Source organism: Paroedura picta, chromosome 2, assembly GCF_049243985.1.
Source record: "Paroedura picta isolate Pp20150507F chromosome 2, Ppicta_v3.0, whole genome shotgun sequence".
In the NCBI taxonomy this organism is placed as follows: Eukaryota; Metazoa; Chordata; class Lepidosauria; order Squamata; family Gekkonidae; genus Paroedura; species Paroedura picta.
In genome coordinates, this window is record NC_135370.1 from 23,067,594 (window position 1) to 23,079,905 (window position 12,312).

The following is a 12,312-nucleotide window of genomic DNA, read 5'->3' on the forward strand; positions in this document are numbered from 1 at the left end:
AAGACTGCAGTGAGAGCCTGCTTGGTGAAGTGGTTTAAAGCAGTGGCCTCTAATCTGGAGAACCAGGTTTGATTCCCTATTTCCCCACATGCAGCCACCTTGGGTCAGTCACAGTTCTTTCAGAGCACTCTCAACCCAGCCTACCTCAAAGGGTGCCTGTTGTGGGGAGAGGAAGGGAAGGTGATTGGAAGATGCTCTGAGACATAGGCAGCCTGCTGGGGGACCATGGGATAGAGTTATCAGAGCTCTCTCAGCCTCATCTGCCTCACAAGGTGCCTATTGTGGAGCGAATAAGGGATGAAGATTGGAAGCTAGCACTCCCTAACCTATTTCAGATCAAGAAAACATTGCAGAGAGGAGGTAAGGTTGCCAAACTGCTGTAGGCTCATGTTCTGGAATTCCACACTACCTAGGTGTGCATAAACCTGACTAAGGTCAAGACTGCTGCGCACAGAGAGACCTCCTCTTAGGATTGCCATCTTCCAGGTAAGGCTCTCTACCCCACCTCCCTCACAGGGAGTCTGCTATGGGGAGAGGAAGGGAAGGCGACTGGAAACTGCTTTGAGATATAGGAGGCCTGATGGGTGACCTTGGGCCAGGGACAATTCTCTCAGAACTCAATAAGCCCCACCTAGCTTACAGGGTGTCTGTTGTAGGGAGAGGAAGGGAAGGCAATTGTAAGCCACTTTGTCATTCCTTTGAGTAGTGAAAAGCAGGGTATAAAAAAACAACTCTCCTACATGTCATTGATGGATCATGGACAGACTTACCAGCTGAGCCGTGTTCTCCCCTGTCCCCCCCCCCCCATAGTTACTGCTTGCACTTCCTATGGAAGACCCATTTCACACAATAGAAGCTGCAGATTCAGGCGAGTCTCTGGTTGCCAACGCATGCTTCCCAAACCAGAAATCCATTCTTTGAGAGGGTCTCTCATCAATTTTTATGGGAAACCCTCCATTGTTTTTGTATGTTTTTCAGATCTCTAACAGACAAGTCTAAATCCCCTCTCTATAGTGGTGTCAGCAGCTAGAGTATATGGAACCCGGCCAATAATATACATATTTACAGATATGCATCTCAACAATACCCCCACACCCTAGCATGCTTTTCATTGCTCAAGGCCAAAGGCTGTTGCAATTTGGAAACAGGAAAGGGGGGGAAGCACACAAAACCGAGAGCAAATAAAATGCAAAAAAGGGGCCTGCTGCAACCGGAATGAAATCCTGTACTCTCTTTCCCACGTGTGCGTAGACACCAAGCTTAGAAGCGCATGCGGCGCATGGCACGACACAAACATGTGCGGGCTGATGCTCCGTTCCCATGCAGAGCCTCCGGACATCCCAGATGTGTTCGGGATCTGCTTCAGCCGGCTGGTTGTTCTCTCTAAGGCCAAAAGCAAGATTCATCATTTCATTTCATGCTAAGGGGCTGGGACCTCCTCTCATGTTTCAGAAAGGGGCTGGGAAGTTAAGGAAGCCAAATATTTTCCTATTTAAGGCTGCGCTAGAGGAATGTCTACGGCTGAATTCTGAGCAGGGCCCGGTGGCTGAAAGGGCAGGAAACCCATTGATGGTTCACTTTTGATTTTTCTTTGCCCCCTTCTTGGTTTTTTTCCCCCTTCCTTTCCTCTTTTGCACATAGAGTCTCATGTCTACTCTTCTTTAGACATGACGAGCTGTGTGCAGGGAGCCGTTTTGCTTTGCCTCGCTGTGTTACAACCTTCCTTTATTTTGGCACAACAAGAGGGTGAGTAATCCCCGCTCCGAGGATTTTTCACAAGCGTTTGGGGTGGTTGTTTGCCAGTTTAGTTTCAGGGCTTTGCGAGGAACCTGCGTGCTGTCGAAGCAACGTGCCTTTTGCCAGCCGAGGGAAACGGTCGGCACTCTTTCCTTGCGCTTGAACACGGTGCGCGCTCCCTTCTTGGCTTCCTCTCCATTCGGTCTCACCTGGGTTTCTTGACAAGTCCAGGAAACTTAGCAGTGTTTCTTTCCTCCGGCTTTTGGAAATCAGATTCCTCCTCCTCATATGCTAGCTCAAAGAGATCTGGAACTTATTTGCCACAGATAGGAAGAAAAGGACTCCTGCTGACCGCCCCAGAACTGTTCTTTGTTGGAAAAGACGCATAGCTTTGATTTTGCCGGCATTTCTCCTTCTCCTTCCTTTCCTTTTTTAAAACAAAGCGAGGGTTCTCATGTGAAACAGAAAGGCTTTCAGTAAACCAGATTGGTTCGATTCCCCATTCGTAAATGATCGTTTTGTGGGCTTCTGAGGCATCCACAGAAGGGTGGGCGAATTCATTCGGCCCCGATTTCCCCCTCCTCACGCCTCAGAGACTGCTGCAAGCTCTCACAAGAACATCGAAGCGCTCGAGGCGGGAATCCAAAGCTGAGTTACCTCAGGAGCAATTAAACCCAATGAGTCGGATGTCTGAGGGAACATGCCCTGTGGTGGGTTGCACATGTAGAGGCTACGAAAGGGAGATTATTTTCAAACTGAATTTGTCTTTGGTTCCGCGACGTTTGGTAGCACGGGTACTCGGGCAGTATGTTTGGCTTTGGGCTCCTTTTGAGACTGGAAAGTGTGGAACGCTTCAGGGTGTGGTTGCGGGCCAGTCTTCTGATTTCCTTGGAAATTATTATTATTATTATTATTATTATTATTATTATTATTATTATCATTATCATTATCATTATCATTATCATTATCATTATCATTATCATTATCATTATCATTATCATTATCATTATCATTATTTATTACGCTTCGGAGAACTGATTAATGGGAAACAAAATGCAAAACAGCATTTTATTAGCTGCTGGTGCCGATGAACTCCCCCAAATCTTCACAGAGTCTGTAAGCATCATGACAGGAAAGGGATTTTAAAAAAAAAAACAATCATTTGGAGGGATGGCAAATCTTTTGAAATGCCTGCTGGCCAAAGGCAACCGCTACAAGATGTTTGCTTCAGGCTGCCAACTCTGAGTTTGGAAAATCCTAGAGGTTTGGGGGGGAGGAACAAGGGGAGGGTGGGGTTTGGGGGAATGGAGGGACCTCGGTGGGATAGAATGTGATGGGGTCGGCCCTCTGAGGCGGCCATTTTCTCCAGGGGAATCCATTTCTGTCAGCTGGAGAGCAGTCAGCTGGGAGAGCTCCAGATCTCACCGGGAGGTTGGCGATCCTATGTTTGCTTATGTAAACTGGGTTGGGGAAAGACAGCTTGGTGTTGTGGTTAATCTGGAGAGCCAGGTTTGATTCCCCAGTCTTACTCCTACTCCCACTCCCACTCCTACTCCCACTCCTACTCCTACTCCTACTCCACATGCGGCCAGCTGGGTGTCTTTGGGGAAGGCCAGGTTCTCTCAGAGCTCCCTCAGCCTCGCCTACTTCACAGGGTGTCAGTTGTGGGGAGAGGAAGGGAAAGGTCTTTGTAAGCTGTTTGGAGACACCTTTGAGAGGTGAAAAGAAGGGTGTAAAAACCAACACTTCTTCCTTTGTCCAGTTCAGCAGGGATGATGTTGTACAAAGGGCAAACGAGGAGCAAACAAAATGACCCTTATGGCTGAAACGCACAGAAGAAGAAGAGTTTGTTCTTATATGCTGCTTTTCTCTACCTGAAGGAGTCTCAAAGCGGCTTCCAATCGCCTTCCCTTTCCTCTCCCCACAACAGACACCCTGTGAGGGAGGTGAGGCTGAGAGAGCCCTGATATCACTGCTCAGTCAGAACAGCACTATCAGGACTGTGATAAGCCCAAGGTCATCCAGCTGGCTGCATGTGGAGGAGCAGAGAATCAAACCCAGCTCATCAGATCAGAAGCCAATGCCCTTAACCACTGCACCAAGCTGGTTAACTTAACTGCTGCCATGGAGGGACTCCGCTTGCCAACATAGGATACTTTTTCGACAGCTGTTCCCCTGCCTTTGCTCCACAGTACGGTCCATACAAATCTTTTGGTTTGTTTGGCATTCTCCTCCCTACTGCAGAACAATGAGCCATATTCATTCTTTCCTTTGAACGTTTGGTCACCAGAGATTATATTGTAGTCCTACATTGGCTACCACTCATGTATCAATCAAGCTATATTGGGGGGAAGGGAAAGAAAACTGCAGCTAAAGGAAAGTGTGCAATGCTTTTCAGTTCCATCCTAGAACGTTCCCCTAATCCGGGTTGCCAACTCTTGGTTTGGAGATTCCTGGAGATTTGGGGATGGAGCCTGGGGGCAAGACCGCAAGTGGTATAATGCCATAGAGTTTACTTCCCAAACCACCCATTTGCTCTAGGAGAAGTCTGAAGATCGGTTGTGATTCTGGGAAATTGCCAGGCCTTGCCTGGAGGTTGGCAGCACCAACCTACATTTCTTTTTGCTCTCCACCAAGGAGGGCGGAGGGCGGCTTCTAATCTGGCTAGATTCCCCGCTCCTCCACATGCAGCCAGCTGGGTGACCTTGGGTTTGTCACAGCATTGATAGAGCTGTTCTGACTGAGCAGGAATATCAGGGCTCTCTCAGCCTCACCCACCTCTGTTATGGGGAGAGGAAAGGGAAGGCGAATGTAAGCCGCTTTGAGATTCCTTCGGGTAGAGAAAAATCCGCATATAAGAACCAACTCTTCTTCTTCTTCAGTAATATCAGGGCTCTCTCAGCCTCATCTCCCTCACAGGGTGTCTGCTGTGGGGAAGACGAAGAGAAGGTGATTGTAAGCCCCTTAGAGACTCCTTCGCATGGGTGGAGAAAAATGGGGTATAAAAACCAACTCTTCTTCTATTTCCTTGAGAACAGTTAGACTGGACTCCACAGCATTTTAGAAGCCAACAAAAGCTTCAAGTTGTGAAATTCCAAGTATTGAGGCTTGCCTCCTGAAATTCTTGTTGATCTCTAAGGCGCAGCTGGACTCCAGTCTTAACCATTCTACTGCGGACCTGCATGGTTCCAAGCTTTCCCCATGCAGTCTCCCTTCCCACGGCTTCTCTTGAGGTGTATCCCTTGCCTGAGTACTCTGGATGGTTCCTCAGGGAGAGGGAGATGGCCCTGGAACGAAAGGAGCAAACCCAGAGAGCTCGTGCCTCTTAGGTTTGCTCTGGGGTTTCTCCCATAGCGTTGCTTGGCTCACGTTGCGAGTCTCTCTGATGGAGGCAACAAAGAAATCAAAACCATATCCCTCCTCCTGATATTCTTGTGTTTCCCACGCTCATTTCAGGGCAGGGCTATTTTCTCTAACAAGCAAAGAAATCTGCTTGCCATACTAATGGACTTGCTTTTCTTAAGGAATATGGAGCGCCCTCTTAGAAGCTTCTCTTTCCATAAGAAACCATGAAGGTTTTTCTGAAATCCAACTCATGCAGCCAGCTGGGTGACCTTGGGCTCACCACAGCACTGATAAAACTGTTCTGACCAAGCAGTAATATCAGGGCTCTCTCAGCCTCACCCACCCCACAGGGTGTCTGTTGTGGGGAGAGGAAAGGGAAGGCGATTGTAAGCCACTTTGAGACTCCTGAAAGAGAAAAGCAGCATATAAGAACCAGCTCTTCTTCTTCTTCACGGGGGTGGTGGTTTTTAGCTACATAAGAATGTAAGAGAAGCCGTTTTGGATCAGGCCAATGGCCCATCCAATCCAGCATTCTCTGTGACACAGTGACCAAACCCCAGGTCCTATCAGGAGATCTACCAGTGGGGCCAGAATTTCAGTAGCCCTCCCACTGTTTCTTCCCAAGCACCAAGAAAACAGAGCATCGCTGCTCCAGACATAAGAACATAAGAGAAGCCATGTTAGATCAGGCCAGTGGCTCATCTAGTTCTACACTTGGTGTGACAAACTGACGAAAACCTTAGAGACCATCAGGAGGTCCACCAGCTGGGAGGGTGGGATCCCAACAAGGAGATGGGCAGCAAAGGAATGGAGTGGGTAGCATGCAGCAACAGCATCAAACCTAAAAGCCTGGAAAGTTGGCTGCCGGTCTAGGTGGAATTGGACTGGGGGGGGGATTTGGGGGCATCTCCTGGGAGCCCCCTGGCATGCTGACATCACATGAGAATGACATCAGCACACTGGAGACATCATGGGGAAATGTTCTGGCTTTTGAACCTCTGGAGTGGGGGAGAGGTTCCAAAGCAGGGGATCCTCATGCTCCAGAGGTGGTCTGGCATCCCTATGCCAGTCCGATGTAGACAAATTCTGAACTCAAAAGACCAAGAGTTGGACTCATGGTAGGTCCATTTTGTATTCTGGTGCTAGGGTGCATTGCCTGATTGCCTTTTCAAGTTTGCTGTCTTGTTTTGGGAATGAATGAAATGAGATGGAGAACTGTCATATGTAGGCTTCTTTGCTAAACACCCTGCTGTGAATAATGAACAAACGGAGTCCTGAAAGTTTCGCTGTGTTTCTCTCAAGGGAAAGAATGGCACTTGGTCTTCTGCTAACATGCAGAAATCCTGGCATAAACATGCTTGCTGCAGGTTAATTTGTTACCGTAGCTGCCTAGAAGTCAGAGAATCATAGAGTAGGAAGGGACCTCCAGAGTCATCTAGTCCAACCCCCTGCAGAATAAAGGAAGCTCACAACTGCCTGACCACCCACAGTGACCCAAATTCCATGCCCAGATGACCCCCCCCCAAAAAAAAACAACCCCAAATCCTTGGCTAGTCTGGCCTGGAGGAAATTCCCCTTTTGACCCAAGGTGGTGATTGGCATTTCCCTGGGCATGCACGAAAGGGCCACAGGAGCCAAGCATGGACACAATCCCTTCTGCCCATCCACTTACAGTCTTCCTAAATTCACAGAATCAGCATTTCTGTCAGATGACTATCTAGCCTCTGCTTAAAAATTTCCAAAGATGGAGAACCCACCACCTCCCGAGGAAGCCTGTTCCACTGAGGAACCTCCCTAACTGTCAGGAACTTCTTCCGGATGTTTAGCTGAAAATTCTTTCGAATTAATTTCATCCCATCAAGCAAAAGCAATTTAAGGGCAGTCATTTCCCCCATTTTCAGGGCCAGCCTCAGCATACTCTGGCTTCTCTAACAAATCCTCCTATGAAATCAATGTGCTGCCTTGTCTTATAAACATTGCCATACTTACCGAGTCTGAGGGAAATGTTGTTTTGTTTCAAACTCGCCCTCACAAACTCATCCTCCTCAGGTTTTACCTCCAAATTTCTTAATTGGCAGCTTACAACTCTAACTTGAGCCCAGTCCAGAGATGGGGAATTGTAGTGGCCTCAGTCGTCTCCTCTCCAGGCTAAACAGACCAAGCTCCTCCGACCTTTCTTCATATGTCTTGGTCTTCAAACCCCTCACCATCTTTGTTGCCCTCCTCCGGACATGATCCAGTTTCTCTACATCCTTCTTGAACTGGGGTGCCCAAAACTGAACACAGGACTCCAAGTGAGGCTGAACCAGAGCAGAATAAACAGGACATGCAGACATCACCCAGAAGAGACGTCAGCATGTTGGAGACGTCGCAGGGGGGACGATGCTCTGGCATTTGGGCAATACTCTGTGGTAGAATTGGTTTCTAACCATAGAGTTTTGCCCCAAAGCCAGGACATCACCTGCCCAGTGACCCTGTGTCAGGAACCAAGCGGTTGAGACCCAGCAGATTCCCACAAAGCTTCAGGCTGAAGCTTTAAGTCTTTATTTGGAGAATAAGGAAGAGGATTATCACTTCACCTAAGCTTATAGGCAGAGATGCTGGGGAAGGGGGATTCAAAGCATTTATACCTTGGTTTAGGAAGGGGGGCACAGAGGCAGCATTTGGTGGGAACACTGATTCACGCAGAGGGCAATATGTTTTCCTCTGATCTACAAGGTGCCAAAACAGCGCATCCAGCCATCTAACATTTAGCCTGAGTGCCAAGCGAGAGAAGATAAAAGAGGGAAGGCGGATGGAGGCTTTGAAATGTAGAGCAGGGGATGGGAGGGGCACCCTCGAGGAGGCCAAAGAAGGTGCCACAACTTACCGGGAGAGCCAGGAGCACAAAGAAATGAGGCCAACCTCAAAGGGGATGGAAACCATGGGTCAGGCAGCAGGGGTTCATGACACCCTGATATCCCCACGTTATGTCTGGCTGATGTCACCCCATCTTGTTAAAATGTGGCATTCTTCCAGTTTGCAGTGAGCTGGGGGGAATTGGGGTCCAAGAGGCATCTGGAAAGCGAGGGACCGCCGCCTAGCCCAGGGGACCTGGAAACTCTATGGATATCTCTGCTCCACAAGAAGGAAAGCGAGGGAAGCTTCTAGGAGGCTTGCAAATAAAGTGCACAAGATGGTTAACTCCTTGTTTTTCTCCTCCGGACCACTGTTGTAGTCAATTTCCTGGGTCCCGTCTTCTGCTGCTCATCTCCTTCCTGCCCTCCTCTGCTTAACCCTAAAGGACTGCAGCTTGATCCTTTCCATTGGAGAACGGGAGGGGAGCTTAGCTGCGATAGATGGAATCAGAGCTGAGTAAGGACTGTTTGAGAATCCCCGCAGTAAAGACCGTAAGAATCAGAAATGCACAGCTGTGCTTGGCTGGTTTGTGCATTGCCGATGACCGCCTGGGGGGGGGGGTGACAGTCTCCTCGAAAAGCCGGCGTAGCAGAATGCAGCCCCCAGGAGAGAGGAGGCTTGTGGAGCGGAGGGAGCGTTGTCCACGGTTTCCTGTGAATGTCTGGGTCTAAATTAAGGTTGAGGGTCTCCACGGTCTTTTCTGAGGAGTTCCCGAAAACGAAGCCAGTTTCATAACCTGTGGGGGTGATGGGAACGAGACCATTACCTTCGCCTTGCGAGGTTTCCATATGTGGGTTTTGACTGGAGACCAAAACCCATTAAATATTTGCTAGGAGTATGCAGAGTGAAGGGTGGGAGGCGGCGGGGGGGGGGGGGCTTTCATTGCTGTATTGCAACGAAGGAGAGATGAAGGTGAAGTTTCTTTTTCCCTGGCAAGGCTATTCTTGCTCCTGCTTTAATAATGTTGGCTCAGGGCTGTCATCTCCTTAGCAGATTTCTTTGTTGCTGGCAGAATTCCCATCCCTTTCCATGGCTCAGTGAAGCACAAGGCAGGCGTCTCCCTGCTTTTTGAGCCTCTGGGGACCTTGGGAGATCTGACACAGGGCAGTGGGTGGAACCACAAAATGGCTGCCGCAGGAGGTGGAGCCAGCCACCAAACTGCTGCCGCAGGAGGTGGAGCCAGATACAAAACTGCTGCCTCAAAAGGCGGCACCCCCCCCCCTTCACACACACACACAAAGAAAGAAAGACTGAGTGCTGGGAAGAAGAGTGGTAATTTTTAAAATGTACTAGGAAAGATGTGGGAGAGAATAAAGCCAGGACATTTGTGGCACCCGCCGCTTAAACAACCTTGGAAGAAGAAATACAGTTGGTTTTTACACCCCGCTTTTCAGTCCCACAAGAGCCTCTTGTGGCGCAGAGTGGTAAGGCAGCCGTCTGAAAGCTTTGCCCATGAGGCTGGGAGTTCGATCCCAGCAGCCGGCTCAAGGTTGACTCAGCCTTCCATCCTTCTGAGGTCGGTAAAATGAGTACCCAGCTTGCTGGGGGGTAAACGGTCATGACTGGGGAAGGCACTGGCAAACCACCCCGTATTGAGTCTGCCATGAAAACGCTGGAGGGCGTCACCCCAAGGGTCAGACATGACTCGGTGCTTGCACAGGGGATACCTTTACCTTTACCTTTCAGTCCCCAAAGGAGTCTCAGAGCAGCTGATGATTGCCTTCCCCTCCTCTTCCCACAATAGGCGCCCTGTGAGGCAGGTGGGGCCGAGAGAGCTCTGACAAAACTGCTCTGCAAGAACAGTTTTAACAGAACTCTGACTAGCCCAAGGCCAGCTGAGTTCATGTGGAGGAGCAGGGAATCTCCAGTTTACACCCCGGATCTCCAGTTTACAAGCCACCGCTCTTAACCACAACACCGAGCTGGCTCTTGGTGGCTTGTTTTAATCTGTCCAGCCAGTCAGATTTCCAGTGGCCAAGGAGAAGACCTTCTGGGCAGGTGCACAACTTGTTCAGAAATGTGTTGTTGGTCATGAGTTAGCACCTGAGAAATGCTTAGGTTCTCAGGAATCTGGCCCCATTGGTGGACTTCCTGAGGGCACCTGGGTTTTGGCCATGGTGTGACTCAAAGTGTTGGACTGGATGGGCTACTGGCCTGATTCAACATGGCCTCTCTTAGGTTCTGCTGTTTGGGGGCAGTGAAGCTCTGTGTTCTTGGTGTTTGGGGAGCAACAATGGGAGGGCTTCTGGACTTCTGGCCCTGCTGGTGGACCTCCTGAAGGTTTTGTCCACACTGACGCAGAGTGTTGGCCTGGAAGGGCCATTGGCCTGATCCCACAAAGCTTCTCTTATGTTCTTAATCTTTCCCTGATTCTCTTTCTCCTGTATCTTGTGGGCTGAAGGAAAGGAAATGAGTTGCCAATACGATAGTGGCAGGGCCTAAAGAATGATGACACCTTTGAAGGTTTTGTTAATTGGTGTAATAACTTGACAATTCAAATTAATATGGATTCTAGATACATTCTATATTATAGATTCCATGAAGATTTGTGGATTCTATATTTATGTATCAGATGATGATGATTCTCTTGGGGAGAGGCCATGCCTTGGTGTTTCTGTTTGGCTTGCAGAAGATTCCCAATTCATCTCCAGTCAAAAGGATCAGGTGGTAGCCAATGTGACAGATCTCTGCTTGAGACCCTAGACCATAGGTAGTCAAACTGCGGCCCTCCAGATGTCCATGGACTATAATTCCCATGAGCCCCTGCCAGCGTTCACTGGCAGGGGCTCATGGGAATTGTAGTCCATGGACATCTGGAGGGCCGCATTTTGACTACCCCTGCCCTAGACAACCACTGTCAGTATGAACTGACAATCCTTATTTTGGGCCAACTATCTGATTCAGTATAAGGCAGCTAGCCCCACTGGTGGACTTCCAGTTGGTCTCCGGATTTTGCCCACTATGTGACTGGATGGGACATTGGCCTGATCCAACATGGCTTCTCTTGTGTTCTTATTTATTTATTTAGATTTCTATATCACCCATTTCTTTGCAGCTCTGGGCAGTTTAGAAGAAGAAGAGTTGGTCCTTATATGCTGCTTTTCTCTCCCCAAAGGAGGCTCAAAGCGGCTTACAGTCACCTTCCCTTTCCTCTCCCCACAACAGGCACCCTGTGGGGTGGGTGAGGCTGAGAGAGCGCTGATATCACTGCTCGGTCAGAACAGTTTTATCAGTACTGTGGCGAGCCCAAGGTCACCCGGCTGGTTGCATGTGGGGGAGTGCAGAATCGAACCTGGCTCGCCAGAAGTCCGCCCTCCTAACCACTACACCAAGCTGGTTTACATTGAACATTATATAACTTACATGGAACGATAAACAGACTGTAACATCAAAGCAACTTTCAAAGCATCAAAAGATTACAAATCCACATTATAATATAAATAACAGTTAACAGTAACATTGGTAGGTTAATTCTTTCAGTCATGGGGAGGCGTCTAGGAGGTGTTCTAAGTCGGCCTTCTTATATGTGGGGCAGTGCTGCTCTGTATTCTTGGTGCTTTGAGAGAAAGCAATGGGAATGCTTCGGGAGTTCTGCCCTGGCTGGTGGACCTCTTGATGGCACCTGGGTTTTGGCCACTGTGTGACAGAGTGCTGGACTGGAAGGGTCATTGGTCTGATCCAGCATGGCTTCCCTCATGTTCTACTATCTGGGGCAGTGATGCTCTGTCTTCTTGGTGCTTGGGGGCAACACTGAGAGGGCCTCTCGAATTCTGTCCCTGCTGATGGACCTCCTGACAGCACCTGGGTTTTGGCCACTGTATGACCCAGAGTGTTCAACTGGACAGGCCAATGGCCTGATCCAACATGGCTTCTCTTAAGTTTCTTTTTGGTTCGGTGTGTTAATGTGTCGATCCAGATAACATTTTTCCATCTGGGAAGCTGTAAGGTGGATTCAGGAAAGCCAGATCTAGACAGAATCAAGAGAAAAGCAAATTACAGCAGGGTCAGAAATCTGAAGGCTACGTCAGGCCGTGGCACACGAAGCCACCATAAACATCCCCCACTTCCTCTGAATTGCTGTTCAAGCTCCTGACACATGCTCTTACACTTCTCGGGCCCTGTGAAATTTAATTTAACGACAGTTTACTTTTCATGCTGTCACTTTTGGCATGTCTGCCCGAGCTGTAAAGTGATGGGAACAATGGATACCTTATGTAGGCAAACGGTTACCGAACGACGCAGCGCAGGAGGGGTCGGCTGCAAAAGAAAATGGTCTTGAGGCCTTTTAAGGCTCGGCCGCCCTGGGTCTGAACAGCCCGATGGATTCAAGGC

At 49.1% G+C, this 12,312-nt stretch overlaps 1 protein-coding gene across 1 annotated transcript in view; it reads left to right on the forward strand.

The window, feature by feature from the left end:
- Positions 1 to 1,500: 1,500 nt before the first annotated feature.
- COL3A1 (collagen type III alpha 1 chain) overlaps positions 1,501 to 12,312 on the forward strand; it is a 105,793-nt gene continuing 94,981 nt past the window's right edge. The window contains exon 1 of the mRNA XM_077319444.1: positions 1,501 to 1,746. Coding sequence (XP_077175559.1) covers positions 1,668 to 1,746 — 79 coding nt within the window. The 5' untranslated portion in view covers positions 1,501 to 1,667. The remainder of the gene's footprint in view (positions 1,747 to 12,312) is intronic.